This window comes from Rhincodon typus, chromosome 15, assembly GCF_021869965.1.
Source record: "Rhincodon typus isolate 14 chromosome 15, sRhiTyp1.1, whole genome shotgun sequence".
Lineage (NCBI taxonomy): Eukaryota > Metazoa > Chordata > Chondrichthyes > Orectolobiformes > Rhincodontidae > Rhincodon > Rhincodon typus.
In genome coordinates, this window is record NC_063346.1 from 30,040,558 (window position 1) to 30,056,685 (window position 16,128).

At 38.9% G+C, this 16,128-nt stretch overlaps 1 protein-coding gene across 1 annotated transcript; it reads right to left on the reverse strand.

The window, feature by feature from the left end:
- Positions 1 to 2,807: 2,807 nt before the first annotated feature.
- On the reverse strand, positions 2,808 to 15,604 carry pdcd5 (programmed cell death 5). The gene is made up of 6 exons (XM_020530032.2): positions 15,420 to 15,604; positions 11,981 to 12,024; positions 11,485 to 11,546; positions 6,083 to 6,174; positions 4,671 to 4,742; positions 2,808 to 3,601 (listed from the first exon to the last, which is right to left on the reverse strand). The coding sequence occupies exons 1-6, from the start codon at positions 15,483 to 15,485 to the stop codon at positions 3,554 to 3,556; spliced, it is 384 nt and encodes a 127-aa protein (XP_020385621.1). The 5' UTR covers positions 15,486 to 15,604; the 3' UTR covers positions 2,808 to 3,553.
- Between the last annotated feature and the right edge of the window lie 524 nt (positions 15,605 to 16,128).

Below are 16,128 nucleotides of genomic sequence, written 5' to 3' on the forward strand. Positions count from 1 at the left end.
TCAAAAATGTATTTTTTTAAACTCCTGCCAAACTTCCTATTGAGCACAAATAAAGTTTGTTTCTGTTAGTGTCTGTATTTTTCTAGGACTTCCTATAACAGTCTGTGCCTTATTTAATTTTATAAATGTGCTTGAGGAATGTTACTATTCATATAAACAAATTGTTCAAAAATAAACATTTTTGTGGAAAAGATTGGATTATTTTATTTACCCCTCATGCCAGCCAGCATTTAACAGTATACAATGAATGCTGCAAGTGTAACCTATTCAAAGGAACTCTTTTATCATCATTTTGGTCACTTGAATGCAATATTTGATGGCACTATTTTAGCCATGTACAGCTTAAATGCATTTAAAATACTAATTTTGAAAATGAGTCCATTTGTAAAACTGGGTGATTTGGTCTGGCCAATCCACCTAACCTGCACATCTTTGGACTGTAGGAGGAAACCGGAGCACCTGGAGGAAATTCATGCAGATGTGGGGAGACTGTGCAAACTCCACACAGTCACCCAAGGGTGGAAGTGAACCTGGGTGCCTGGTGCTGAGGTAGCAGTGCTAACCACTGAGCCGCCCTATATTGATGGAGTAAAAGGAAGTTATAAACTGTTTCCCAGATGATACCGGCTAGAATTTTGATAAAAACATAGTTTATTTTTAACGATACTTATTAGATTAATTTTTGTTTCCACTTGTCAAGTTTGCCAAAAAAGTTTAATTTGAATAATCAGTCATGACTGCTTAATTTGTTGCATGATGTTACGTATTCTGATCATATCATCAAGTAATTTATGAAGCTATATATCACAAGTCCTAAATATGCATAAGATTAATTGATTGCAAACATCAAATGACCTCACTGACCAGGCTTTCATTTTAAGAAAATTATCTAACCCTTTTCTTTACTATTCACTTGTGGGACCTGGGTGTTGCTGGCTGGCCAGCATTTCTTGCCCATCCCTAGTTGCCCTTGAGAAGGTGGTTGAGAGTTTCCTTCTTGAACCGCTGCATTCCTCCTGTAGGTTGACCCACAATGCCATTAGGGAGGGAATTCCAGGATTTTGACCTAGTGATAGTGAAGGAACAGTGACATATTTCCAAGTCAAGAAGGTGAGTGGCTTGGAGGGGAACTTAAAGGTAATGGTGTTCGCATATATCTGTTACCTTGTCCTTCTCGATGGAAGCGGTCGTGGGTTTGGAAGGTGGTGTCTGAGGATCTTTGAGGAAGTAATTAAAGTCTACATGAACTTTTACTACATAGTCTGCTATTTAGTTTCTATTGCCTCTCTTCATTCTTCTTATCACTGCATAATTTCTGTTCTCTACAGTAAATAGGCATCTCCCACATGCCTGTCTCTATCGTCAGGCTTGTATGCTCCTGAAGTCTGTTACAATTCTCATTTACTGCATTTCTGACTTTTGTACCATCTGTAAACATTTAAATTGTACCTAATATCTCAAAAAGAGCCCTCATACTAAAACTGACTGCTTAGGTACATAACCATATTTCCCTCTGCAAAAAATGCAGAAAGTAAGAAGCAAGTTTAAGACAATTAGTCCATCAATTGTAGTTTAATTACTGTAGTGACAAGAGGTAGTCACAGAGATAGTTCCTGAAGGCTTATAACAGCAAAGAACATGTAAATTCAGTGCCAGAACACAATCCTGTTTAACCCTAATGCAGATGTCAAAAGGTTGTGATGCTGTACCATCATAGCTGGCCTCAACTACCTGAGCATAGACTCAAACAGCTGAATGGTCTAATCTTATTGATTTGAACTCTTAATGAGAATGTTTACCTACAGTATTAAATATTTAGATTGCTTGCCTAGCATCTCAATGTGTTGCCCTTCTCTGAAAATTCATCATCTCTGACCAATTAAGGCTACAGATTTTTTTTCTAGTCTTGTATGTTCCTATGTGCTTTTGCACAGGCAAAATAAGTTCAACACCCATCTGCTTTATTGGCCAAACTAATTTTCATTTCACCTCCCAACTGTAGCAGTTCTTTGAGGAATATAGCAAGTGGATCTGATGACTATTCTCTACAATTCATGTAAAATTTGTGACAATCATAAAATAGTGCATGACAATTTTTTCTTTAATTCACTTTCAATCTGTGGCTAGGCCAGCATTTATTACCCATCTCTAATTGCCCAGAGGGCAGTTGAGAGTCAACCACATTGGTGTGGGTTTGGAGTCACATGTAGGTCAGACCAGGTAACGATGACAGATTTCCTTCCCTATAGGACATTAGTGAACCAGGTGAGGTTTTTTTCCTCTCCCCAACAAACAACATGGCTTCATGGTCATCGTTAGACTCTTAATTCCAGATTCTTTGAATCCAAATTCCACCATTTGTCATGGCAGGATTTGAATCTGCCAGAACATTAGCCGAGTTTCTGGATTAATAGTCTGGTGGTAATGGTAGACCATTAGTTCCCCAAAAATCTTTGGGCTTTTGATGATCTTGCTGCCCAAGACTGGAGATCATCTCATGGTGCACTGGATCTTTAAGAAAATATATTTCACTACTGGATTTATTTTTAACCCTGTAAATTTTTAAAATTTAGCTTTGTGTATCATTTCATTTTTCATTGATACATACCACATGGCCATACAAATATTTCATTTGTGTTTTGAGTTACACTGACTCAAAATAGCTATTTCTGTCTTTACTGGTACAGCCAGTCCTGTTGTGTATTCATTGCATTTTGTTTTAATTTCAGGTTTCCAGAAGTATTTTACTTCCATCAGTGAATATTCCAACAATCTATAACAATCAGTAATTTCAGACTACACCAACATAACTGAAATGAAGTACATCTTTATTACGTACAGGCAATGAGGTTTGGACTAAATTTGGGAACTGATTGAAAGGTAATGTTTTAAATTAAATTTCAAAGTTATTACCCACATAATAACAAAACAAAAAGGGCTGACTTGTCCGCTCCCATTAGGGAGCACATTGTGGCCCACAGAGCATATAGAATGAAAATCTGTTTGCCAACAATTTTCCATAAATGCAGCTCCTGAAGAGTAAAGTTTAAAAAAAAAACAATACTTAGATATGCAAAACAAGTTGCATTTGCTTTTGTTGCAAAAAATCCCCAATTTACATGTCAGCTGTTTTTTTTCTAATTCTGCAGTGTAGCAGTTTAATTCAAACTTGATTGAAATAAAACTGCAGATATTTCCTCCATTTAGACATTAATCAGGATTACCTGCACACAACTGTACTTGGCCTTAGTGGCTGTTCTCAGCAGTGAGTGGAGTAACCAGGGAAATTGGTTAAGATGGTGTTCCGCCTTTTCAAAAAGTCAGTCTCGTGTAAATTTCCACACACAACCCCCCAGCTATACTTTCTAAACAGCATTTTGAACCACCAAGTTGTCAAGAATTTGTTATTTCCACCCACAGATATCAAACTATACAGAGAGGAACTCTCTCAGTAAACAAGGGGAAAAATATCAAATACATCCATCCTCTGACAGCATATTTTTCTAGCTGTTATTCCCCATATTATTAAATTAAGTTTTTGTACGTTCAGAAGTCAGTAATCATCTTCTTCATCAGAATCCATTACTTTTCTTCTGTTAAACTGAAATAAGGAAAGTACATGAAAAGTGTCAGCTTTTTCAAAAATCTGTGTGGTTTCTATAATTATACAAGCTCAACACAGAGCATTTATCTTACCATCAAGTCACTCTTCCAAATATTTAATCCAAGCTCTATCTAAAAAAAAAGTTACAGCTCTAAGTATTGAGATAATTTGACCTCTACTGGGGAGAGGAAATTAGGGGCTCATCTAAAAGCTCTACTTCCTGACAAAGAGTATTTAAGTAATGGTCTTAATGGGAGCAGCCGGATTAGTAGTTGATCACAACACTGTTCCAGGCTTTGAGAAAAATGATCCACAAACTCATTGTCTGAATACTGCAGATGTTTTAAGATCTATTTATGAAAAGCATTTTGCTACTTGTTCAAAAAAACAGTAAAAACAAGCATTTCTATAAAATTTTATTTTCCTGACCGATTAGTAGTTGAGTTCTGTTAAGCCCAGGAGACTTACATATTATGAAGAAAACTGGTATGTTATTGTATGGTAGACTTGTAACCAACAGTGTTGGTTCAATTGTCTCAGATGTTTGAGATACAGTTTAGAAAATTGCACTCCTAATTAACTAAACAATCTAACTTTTTTTTAACTGGGGGAGTTTCAGCGAGATAAAAATTCCTTGGAAATTGGGCACTTTACATTTCAAGTCGTGGTTTAAGTTGCCTTTTTATGTTGATAAATGGTATATTTGGATTGTGTGGCTCAGCATGCATCTTAAAGCATGCATCTATTTACAGTATCTCAATGGTGGGGTTTGGGCACATTTCAAATTCCTATAGTAAAATCAGAGTATGTTCTAGATCCCGGTCTATATCTTTAGATTTTTATTTTCAAATTGTCCAATACAAACACTTTACACAATTCCATCAAAATAGCTAAAGCATCTATTTTACTTTTATTTTCAAAAGATGAATGCATCTGTAGCCCCACTATATTTCAATTGGTAGAAAATAAGATAACAAAAACAGGTTTTTAAAAGTTAAATATATTAGAGCTTAAATCGTTAGTCAATACAATCCTAATCATACCAGTTACAAATATCAACAATTACCTTGACAATAGTTTGCTTTCCCGTTTGTTGGTTGACTTTCTCAAGGATTTCAATCAATCCTGATTCAGAAATCTAAAAACAAACAGTAATAAGGTTTTCTACATTTGTTGTGAGGTCATGTCATATTTTAACAATCCATTCCAGAATGTCACAACAATCGGCCTCATTTTCTACGCAAGTTAGGATTTACCGAAAACTCCAACATTGAAAAACATTTAAAGTGTTAATTACCTTCTTCATCTCCCACATTTTCATGAAGAACTTCCCAAGAAACATTCCACACTTCACATGCCTTATAAAACTAGTATGATACAAAGGGATTGAAGCAGAGAAACAAAGATGTGTTATTACAGTCATTAGTGAGAAATAGAATGCTGTGTACATGCCTGAACACAGCACTCAGAATACCAACGGTTTTGCGCAATCATCCATTACTAGGTGGCTTTTTCTCAATGGTCAGCATAGGCTGGGACAAACAGTCCCTTGATTTCCTGGTTCCTGGTTATAGCATGAATGGACCTGATCTTTGGAGAATGGTAAGAATGAAACTGCATCCTACCATTTCATGACCGACCACGGCAGGATCAACAGCACATAGCATGTTCAATAAACACTAAAATTAGAACTGTTTTCATCATTGTTGTTTGCTAAAGATAACTGCTGTCAATTAAGACAAAAATGAAAACATTTTTTAAATGCAAGAAGAACAGTAATGTTAGAACATAACTAGGAGTATTGGGACAGGTGGCCCATGAAACTCTTTCTTCCATTCAATAAGGCCAAAGCTAATCATCTAATTCAACTCCACCTTTCCACATTACCCTCATATCCCTCCCAGTACCCAAAAGCTAATCAAATTTCTGATCTGGATAAACTCAATGCATCAGTATGCTCAATATCCAGGGCACTGAGAATTACAGTGCATAACTCAAAACAGTAAAAAAGATTCTCATCAAACTTCTTAACTAGTGGACACCTGATTTGTGACTCCCTTCTACACAGCTCAGCATCTCCCCATCAAGTTCTTAATAATTTTGTGTGTTTCAATTAGAATACCTCTCATTCATCTAAATTTTCAGGATTAAAAACATTGACTGCTCAACTTCTCCTTAAAGGGCAATCCCCTCATCCAAGGAGTCTAACAAACCTTTGTTGTACTTCTCCTGATGCAAGTCCATCCATCACAGGTAGGAAGACTGAAAAAGTACACAGCATTCTATTTCTCAATAATAACTGTAACAATATATCTTTGTTTTTCTGCTTCAATCCCTTTGAATCATACTATTTGCCTTCTTAATGGTTTCCTGTTGCTGCATGTTCGCTTTGAGTTTTCATCATTTTTATATTAAAAAAAGCAATTTTAATAGAGAGAAGAGCAGGAGCTTGTTATATCCAAGGTGACAGTGCCTTACTTTGCCACCAGGGTGCCCAAATCTTGCCATCTGTATTAGATAATTCTCCACCGATTTGGCTTTCTCAGGCTTCACCAGAGCCAAATTACTCACTGGAAATGAAAAAGTATAAAATGATATTAAGTATACAGGAAACATTTTAAGGAGTGCTTCAAAAAAGGCCAACTAAAAGCTATGTGCAAACCTAGGCAATTTTTAAAATCAGAAGTTAAACTTAAATGCATCAACACTTTTTTTCAAAATTTTTTTTCAAAATTTCCCAATCATTATCCCACTTGGTGGATGAAAGAAGATGTTGTGTTCCTGCAATGCTGTACAAGGAGTAATAAAACATATTGCTCGTTGGAAATGTTATTCACACTCAGCATTAAAGGTGCAAAACATCCATCTCACTACCCAGCAATCCATTTCACGAACTCCAAAGTTAAAAAAAGATTACAGGTATATTTGCTTTTAAGATTTAATCATAGGAAATTTTAGTTAACCAGACAATTCTCACTTAAGTTACTTACAAGCTTCATCCTTGATCTATGCCTTTTAAGAAAAATCTATACAATACACAAGGCTATAATGCTAGTTTTTCAACCATGAACAGTATATGGACACTACCAGGTGAGCAACAATAAGCAAACAGCTCTTTTACTTTCATCACCTGGTATCAAACCTCCACTAATATTCAGCAGGACAGACAGGTTTTGGGGAGCAAGTTACAGTTAACCTTTTGGTGTGATGACCTCTTGTCAGAACTGGAGAAACTTCGAGATGTAACAGGTTTTAGGCAGGTATAGAGGCAAGGAAAGGGAATGTCTGTGGCAAGATGAACAGCGGGAGAGATAAAACAATCATGGAATCCCTACAGTGTGGAAACAGGCTATTCAGCCTAACAAGTCCACACCACCCCTCCGAAGATCATCCCACCCAGAACCATCCCCTAGCCCTGCATTTCCCATGTCTAACTCACCTAACCTAAACATCCCCTGGACACGATGGGCAATTTAGCACGGCCAATCCACCTCCCCTGCACATCTTTGGACTGTGGGAGGAAACCGAAGCACCTGGGGGAAACCCACGCAGATATGGGGAGAACGTGCAAACTCCACACAGACAGTCACCCGAGGCTGGAATTGAACCTGGGTCCCTGGCGCTGTGAGGCAGCAGTGATAACCACTGAGACACCGTGCCACCCCAGATGAAAGTGTTACAGTGGAAAAATGGTGTGAGCTAAGAGATGGCAAAGAGACAAAAAAAGAAACAAAAAGCTGTTGAGGTGACGAAAATGGAAATCACAGAATCATCGTCAATAGCTGCTGCCTGAAAAAAAAATGTATGATGTGGAGATGCCAGTGTTGGACTGGGGTGGACAAGGTCTAACCAAAAAAATGTACACAAAGGTTATGAGCTGAAATTGTTGAACTAAACATTTAATCCTAAGGGCTATCAAGTGTCTATTTGGAAATTGAGATGCTGTTTCCCAAGATCACATCAAGCTTCAATGAAACAGTGCAGAATGCTGAGGTGAGTGAGAATGGAATGGAAAATCAGAATTATTGACGAGTAGCTCCAGGTAACACCTAGGAACTAATGGAGGCACTCGCACAGGGTTCACCCAATCTGCGTTTGACCTCCCTAACCCTCTCTCATCCACTCAAGTACAGAAGGTCACACATAAATATTGAATAGAATACACTAACTTGAAATGATAAGCAATTAGCACTTTCATCTGGAAAATGTAAACGTTACCATCGCACCATTAAAATGAAACTAAACTCAAAGCTGTAAACTTTTACAGTGAGCATATTCTGTAAAATGAAAACCTGTCAAGGATGATGGAAAGTGAAGAGGTAAAATGCAAAGTATTCCATTTCCAGTCTTGCCTGGGATGTTACTTTGGATAGGGAGTTCCTTTCAAACGCAAAAGGCAAAGGAGAGGGGAAGAAGCATTTGATGGTACCATCATGCAGGAGGTGGTGAAAATGAAGAGGACAATATGTGGAACAGAAGGTGAGAACAAGAGAGTCTGTACTGTGGTTTTGGGTGGGAAGGAAATGGATGACCAGAAATGCAGGACTTGAATGGACATTCTTGAGAGTCCTGTTAACAAAAGTGGGGGAAATCCTTGCTAGAGGAAAAAGGAAAACCCATAGAATGTACTGGTTTGGAGTGGGATTGACAAATTTGGATAAAGAAGCCGGAAAAAAGTAGACTTCTTGAAGAAAAGAGCACGGGAGGAAGTGTAGTTAAGACAGTTGTGCAAATGAGTTTATACTAGATGCTGACTGATAGCCTACCACCAACCCCAAAATGAAGACAGAGAAGTTAAGAAAGGGAAGAATCCAACATGGGTCACGTGAAGGCAAGGGAACTGAAAGCAAAGCAGACTCAATTTTCCAGTCCTGGACACCACAAGAAACACCACTGATACAACTGTCAATATACTGGAAAAAAGAGATAAAGAGATAAAATGCACCTCAGTAGGTCTGCAACAACTATATTCAAAGCCAAAGCAGGTAAAATCCAGATCTGCACAGGTCCAACAAGACCATTTCTTGAGGATGTGAGAGGAGTCAATGGACAAGCTGTTCTATACAAGAATGATTGGATACAAGGGGTAAACTGATCGGCTGAATGTCTATTTAAGAAAGTAGCGGAACGCTTACATTATAATACCTGACACAACACTGCATTCAATAGTATCATATTGTAGTCTCTGCTCACAATTTTTTCTGGATAGCAGCAATTTTGCTGTGCCCATTTATACCTCCTCTGGAAACATCTTTTGTTTCTTTACTTGTTCCACACTCATCATCTTCTACTGTCACTATCATCCTTTGGTCATGTAGTCTATTCTGAATTCCCCCACGGAAGCATCTGTATTTGCTAAAAACTTGTTGTATCTCTTTTTTTTTTAGTTCCAAGGAAAGGTCATCAAACCGAAATGCTAACTCTGCTTCTCTCTGCTGCCTGACCTGTTGGAATATGTCCAACGTTATTTTATATTTCCAACATCTGCAGGATTTTGCTTCAGTATCAAATACCTATTCAATTTGTTCTTTGGCAGTTATGATCTTGCGCAAATGACCAGATTATACAGACACTGGTTAACAAATTAATTGCTAGAACCATTAGTTACACTCACTATCACTGCAACTACTAAATATATCCATTAATGAAATGCTGAGGGATGAGAATTTTAATCGAAGCTTTGGGAAGCGGAAGCCAGTGCAGCTCAGCGAGCACTGGAGTACTGCATGAGCAGGACAGGATCTAAGGTAGGATAAGAAAAGCAGAATTTTAAACAAGCTAACATTTCCAGACGGTAGAGCACTGATTGGCAGAATTCTTGAAGAGTTGTATCTGTAAATGATGAAGGTACAGTGTTTCAGCAACAAATGGGCTAAAGGAGAGCCAGAGGTGGGTGAAACTGGAGATGGAGTAGGTGGCATTTGTAAGAGAGGATATGGAGCCAGAAGCTCAGTTTTTGGTCAAATATGTTGCGGGAGTTGGAAAGAGATAATGAGTGGAGCAGCAGTTGAACTGGCAATGGTATCGAATTTGTGGCAGCTTTATCTCCCCTATGTTTAAATGGAGGAAATTGTCACCCATCCATAACTGGACAGAGACAAGCTACCTAATGATACAGAGGCCAAGGGGTTCTACAGAAGTGTTTGAGAGGTTGATACACAGAACTTGATACATAGCATACATGTTTGGAGGACACTGCTAATGACAGAATCATGGAATCCTTACAGTGTGGAAAAATCAACTCATTGAGTCTGCACTAGCACTCCAAAGGGCATCACACCCAACTTCAGACCCCTACCCTAGCCCGATGGTTAATCCACCTACCCTTAACATCCCTGGACACTATAGACAATTTAGCACGGCCAATCCACCTAACCAGCACATCTTTAGACAGTGGGAAGAAACCGGAGTACCCAGCAGAAACCCACGCAGACACGAGGAGAACATGCAAACTCCACACAGACAATCGCCCAAGGGTGGAATCAAACCCAGGATCCTGACACTGATAAGGCATAAGTGCTAACCACTGAGTCACCGTGGCACCCAGATGATTTAGACAAACATGCAGAAACAAAGATTTCTTTGTAAAATCCTGAAATAATGGAGCAGGGGCCAGAAAAAAGGTCCTGCTAGAAATGCTCTGGCTGCAAACAGATAGTAAAAGTGGAAACTAGCAAGAAAAGTTCACTCAGCTAGACAATAGAAAGGAAGCATCAACTAAACATTAACGAATATCAAGAAAGTCTAAGACCATAAAATGGTTGAGGAGGATGAAAATAAATAAAGCACATATTAAAGGATTTCATTTATGACTTAAATTAGCTTTCTTGAATGGCAACCTTATTGAAAAGACCAATACATGAAGATAAAGGAAAGGTCAGCGCAGATTTGGAAAGACAATGGCATTGCAAAAAACAGGAATCCTCAAGTTGTAGCTGTAGTTTGTGAAGACAGAGGATTAAAATGTGTTTTGCTTTTGATGATGGCCAATTTGTAAAGAAGGGGTCAGTATCTGAGGAGAGGAAACTGTTGCAAATGACAATAAGGAAGCCTAGAATGATCCTTGAGTGGTGTCTGCTATAGGGACAATTAGGATATGCAGAGCTTGAAGTGGCCAAATTGTCCAAAGCTTGACCTAAATCAATTCTATGTGAAATACAGTAAAATATGTACCCTTAAACCTGAGGAAGCAAATGTGGGCATCCTATCAAAGTGAATGTCCAGGATGAACAACAGTAACAGTTTGCTGGCCACAAGAGCATTAAACGAGATGGTGATGGTAATGTTTAAAGTGGGATGAAACAGCTTATTCCTCAAAGGTAAATAAAGAAGTAGTGGAGTTGAAAGAAGGTAGGCAGTTGTCACTGATAAGAAATACACGGAAATCGTAGAGGTCTGTCAGATTAGATGGTTGAGTTGGCTGTAAATGTAAGGGAAGCAGAGTTTTAGACAAGCTAATATTTCCAGATGGTTGAGCACTGATCGGCAGAATGCTTGAAGAGTTGTATCTCTAAATGATGAAGGCACAGTGTTTCAGCAACAAATGGGCTAAAGAGGAGATGGTTTTGAGAAAACAGGGAGGCCATAAAATCAGAAATGGCAAAAGGAACAGAAATTAAGGATGAGTTTGGTCAGTGCAGAAGCTGAGGGAGGAAGAAAGGATGCATACCTTGTTGAGAAACTTAGCATGTGGGTCTTTCTTGTTGCTACTTCTTGCTGATTTTGGTCAACAGTAAACTTTAATTAATGTATTTCATCTACTTCCTGAAAATCATTCTGTTACACCAATGCCAACCATTTTAAAGACCTTACAGTCTATTAAGTTGCTTTCTATCACATTTTTAAATTTGAGTTGTAACATCGAGTTTTCTATTACTTACATCTAGCACGAGCAGATTGATCTAAGACCTGAGCAAGAATACTGTTCCTCATTTCTGACTCCCTGCAATCATAATTTGTTCACATTAAGGCATGAATAAGAACATGTAATTTGCACTACTTCCAATAAATTCAAACACAAGAAAATACAAATAATGTTACTGAAGGAGGGCTGCTGCAGACTTCTTTCACTAGAATCAAAATGTGAATTTCAAGTAATCAGAAACCAAATTCAAAAACAGGATAACACACCACTGAACTGTTTAAACCCCTTCACATTGGTTGTGTTAAAATGTTAAATCAGATAGATTATTTTTCTAAAACAGCATAGAAGATAAATATGAAGGGCATGGCATGGCATACCATCCCATCTCACCCTTTCACGACCTCCGCCCTCTCACAGTCCCTTTTTACAGGAAGGCTTTTGGAATAAGTTAAACCATTTACCCTTTCGCTGGGAGGTGCAAACGTTAAATAATGCAGTCTGTTTTTTCTTACCGCTGTTTCGCTTCTTGCTGGTTTTGGTGATCATCAGGAGCATCCTAAATTCAGATAAAATAAATATAATTAACAAACTGTGATATCTACTGCACGGATGCAAACTCATTTAAAAAGCTGACAATTAATTATTATAGCATGTCTAAGAAATGATTTTTGAAGAACCTAGAAATACCTCAGTTATGTAATTGTGTCGTGACATGAAGTAAAACCTGGTATAAGAATGGAATGTTTTTATCTACCAAATGAATTGTAAACAGCAAAAATCATTAAGACAGAGGGCAGGGACAAGTCAAAATACACGGGGCGCTGCAAACAACCACCCCAAAATTCCATGAATTGCGCACAAAATTAACTTGCAGTTAAAAGTCATCCACATAAATAGGATGGAAGGAAATAGTGAAGAATTTGCTTCTCTAATCACAGGCTGATTCAACCTTGTGCTTGCTATTGATATGCTCACAAGTGAACTTATCAGCAGCAAAGGTGGGAGGGAAAGAGCCTGCAATGGAGGAGTAGTGAGCAATTTGGAAAGTCAGTGGTGTTTGAGAGGCTTCTACTGGGGAGCCAATAGTAGTGCAATGTATAGGAGCTGAGGTAAGGAAGAGGTGGGACAGGTAGCCTTTTCCTGGGACAAGGGTTCCTTTGGCAGGATCCAGGATTCTGTCTAATCGGTCTGATGTTGGGGTGGGAGGCTTGCTACAGCAGTGTTCTGGGAAGAGAAAGGTGTAGGGGTGTCGTAGAGAAAGAAACTGCAATAGGGGAGGGGAAAAGGAAGCTGCAAGAAAGGTATGGGGGATTGAAAAGGCTCAAAGAGGATTAATGGAGTGTTGGGGAATGGAGTTTCCAAGGGGAGGCTGCAGAGGAAAGAGAACAGCTTTAAACCTGTTGACAAAGAAATACTCAGCTAAGGGGGATCTAAGAAAACTTTAAATCACCGAGATAATAAATTCCTTGAACATGAATGTGGAAACTTTAAGGCTGTGTAAATTTAGGAGTCACTATTCTTGGAAAAATGCAGTGGATGCTACTGTAATGTACACTTAATTGTTAAATATACATCCAAGATTGAGATCCAAAATGCAGTAAAGAGGGTTTTAACTGCTTAATTAAAATATTCTGGCTTCATTCAAGTACAATGGAAACGTATTAGCTGCAACCTCAACAGTCTATACAAGGTATAGTGTGATGGCTTTTTCGTGTGTAGAAGTGTTTGTTAGTTCTTTTGAAAAAAACCTTCATTAATTTACAGCTGCTGTCTTGCAGCAGTTTAAATACTGTTATGTCTAAGAAATTAATGCTTTCCTTGTGATTCACTACTCTCTGAGAGAAGAAATTTCTCCTCATCTTAATGAGTTGATAATTTGAGGATATTGATTAATTATTCAAATTTGCTTTTGTGTGCTTCCAAATACAACACATATCAACACAAATACAGAAGTCATGGTTGCTATGTGACAGCCTCACTTAATAAATAATTGAGTTCGAGAAAATGAACAAGTAGCCTATAAATCCCTAGAAACCCTCAAAAAAAGAACGATTCTGATCCCTGGATAAAGATAATGTTTGCACTGGTTTGACAGTCTATTTGTGTGTAAACTGTCTATATCTATATAATATCTCAAAAGCTCAAGGAGGGATTTCAACAAATTTGATGCACAGTTAGGGTTTGGTCCATGGAAAAACTGATTAGTTTTTTGCAAACATACATCTCCAAATTCTGGAATTTTTGAAAGGACCCAGTAACATTAGGAGATATGGCAAGTTGACTATGATTTCAAATGTTCTGGTTATTTTATGTGGAATGCTGTTGACTGTCCCAGCTGCTATGGTAGAATTTGTCAAAGCTATCAAAGGTGGGCAGAGTTTTCAGATTCCATTCTGAAGAAGGGTTACTGGACTCAAAATGTTAACTCTCGTCTTCTCTCCACTGTTGCTACCAGACCTTCTGGATTTCTCCAGAAATTTGTTTTTGTTTTTGTTTGTTTCAGATCTCTAGCATCCGCAGTTCTTTGTTTTATTTCAGAGTAGGATGTTGGCTGTGGATTGGCCTGAAGTCTCCTCAATAAAAGTCCCTAACAAAAAAAAATCAAACTTGTAATACCAGGGCATCGATCAGGCAGGAAAAAAAGACTTAAGGAAGAGCTGTGTAAAAGTAATCACATTGAGTTAATAAAGTATGACAGAGGTGTGCATTCTACTGAATGCCCTCTTCACTTGTTCCTTTTGGAATGCTAATTTAAATCTCATCTTGCTACATTACTGTCTGGTCTAATACATTTTAAATAGCACCTCAGCATTATAATTTAATGCCTGCCTCATCACAGAAGCAGCATTTTGCTTTGCATGTTAGAGATGGCAGGCCAGAAATTTTTATCCTTTGGTTTTCTCTATTCTTAATCCAAAGCCAACCAATAACCATCTTCCTGTTTACAACAACTAATGGTCACACTATTTCAAATCCTAGTCATGAGATTCTGACAAAGTGTCATCAAGCTGAAACATTAATTATTTCTTTCCATTAATGCTGCCTGATCTGCTGAGCATTTCCAGTGTTTTATATTTCCACTTAAGCCATTACAGACACCTGATTGTTCTATGTGTGCTTACAGGAATGAGGCAGAGTTTAAATTGTCCATTTTGAGCCAGTAAGATTGACTAGCTTGCAGTAACATCAATTTGATCATCAAAAGTGTACTTGTGTTGTTTATTACAGTCAGTCTAACTTCCTAGTGGGTCTTGGTAAGGTAAATGACAAAGCAAATTGTCCAGCAAACCACAGCAATTTGCATTTCTTAGGGCATTTCTTCTTTAACACAAGTCTTTGAATGGTTTACACATTAATTGTTGAGATCTGTTCAATATATTTTGACAGCAAAACATTAACTATAAACACCACCAAATCTACCAACAATTCTGAGTTTAACAGTTTTGTTTTACTGTGTATTGTAAACATTCTAACAATCTGGTCATAAAATCTGATCACAATAATTGGTGGTGGCGAGCATATGACAGCTACAGTATTTCCTGGCTAAATCAGCTGGAATCTTTACTGCAGACAGCAACCAAACCTCTTTCCAGCATGACAGGTAGAAACGTGTGAGATAGTCCTACCCTGGCAGAATAACATGCTCCAGATCAGGGATGGCCACAGGGGAGATATTGCAGTACGTCTGAGAGGTGAATTACCAGCAAGGAGTCAAAATAAACGCAAAGAAAGCGTGAGTGAAACATAAGTGACAAATAGGCAGCTAACCAAGATGTGAGGGGAGTTTCAGACAATCTGTGCCTGAGCAGAAAGTCAGGGAGCTCCCTTGCTCTGCCTCCCCTCTCCCACACAGTGGTGAATCAGTGCACGGCCCACTACAGCGGCCAGACACCAGGCTCCTTTCCCGGAGTGAACTCGGCCTCCAGCCTGTTCACGGAGAGCGGCCCTTACCCCGCGCTGTGCCTGTAATTCAGCAAGTCTCTGCCGCCGAATCATTTCCAACTCCTGATCCTCCATCGTTAAAGGCCTCCGTCCGGTTAAAAAAATGCAGAAACACACCGAACACCAAATTACCGCAGCGCCACCAACGGGAACTCTCAGAACCACGCCACCCTCCACCGGCAGCGCCACTAGAGGAGTCTGATTGAACCCCACCACCCTCCACCGGCAGCGCCACTAGAGGAGTCTGATTGAACCGCACCACCCTCCACCGGCAGCGCCACTAGAGGAGTCTGATTGAACCGCACCACTCTCCACCGGCAGCGCCACCAGAGGGTTTTCTGAAGGGTCCCGTCCCGAAACGTCAACTTTCCTGCTCCTCTGATGCTGCTTGGCCTGCTGTATTCGTCAAGCCCCACACAGTGTTATCTCTGATTCCAGCATCGGCAGTTCTTACTATCTCTGAGGAATTTTACTGAACCTGCATTGTCCCAACTACCAACATACTTCGTACTGCACTGAAACTAGTAGAAAGGAAGAGTTCCATTTATAGTAGAGTTTCTCAAACTTTTTCTCATTGTGACCTATTGCAAGACTAGAAATTGTTGCAACCTCTCAGTGGGACCAGGACGTGTAGGGGTGGGTGTTGGCAGGGAGGGCCAGTGTGGATAGTGGTCATAAAGTCACAGATGTCAACAGCATTGAAGGAAAACGGCTCTAA

What these genes read in the sequence shown, in the direction of transcription:
- pdcd5 (XM_020530032.2), bottom strand. Translation starts at nt 15,485, where the DNA reads ATGGAGGATCAGGAGTTGGAAATGATTCGGCGGCAGAGACTTGCTGAA. An exon ending in AATTACAGGCACAGCGCGGG is followed by an intron (nt 12,025 to 15,419) that starts GTAAGGGCCGCT and finishes ATCTGAATTTAG; the next exon opens with GATGCTCCTGATGATCACCA. An exon ending in GAAAGCAAACTATTGTCAAG is followed by an intron (nt 3,602 to 4,670) that starts GTAATTGTTGAT and finishes TCCTTATTTCAG; the next exon opens with TTTAACAGAAGAAAAGTAAT.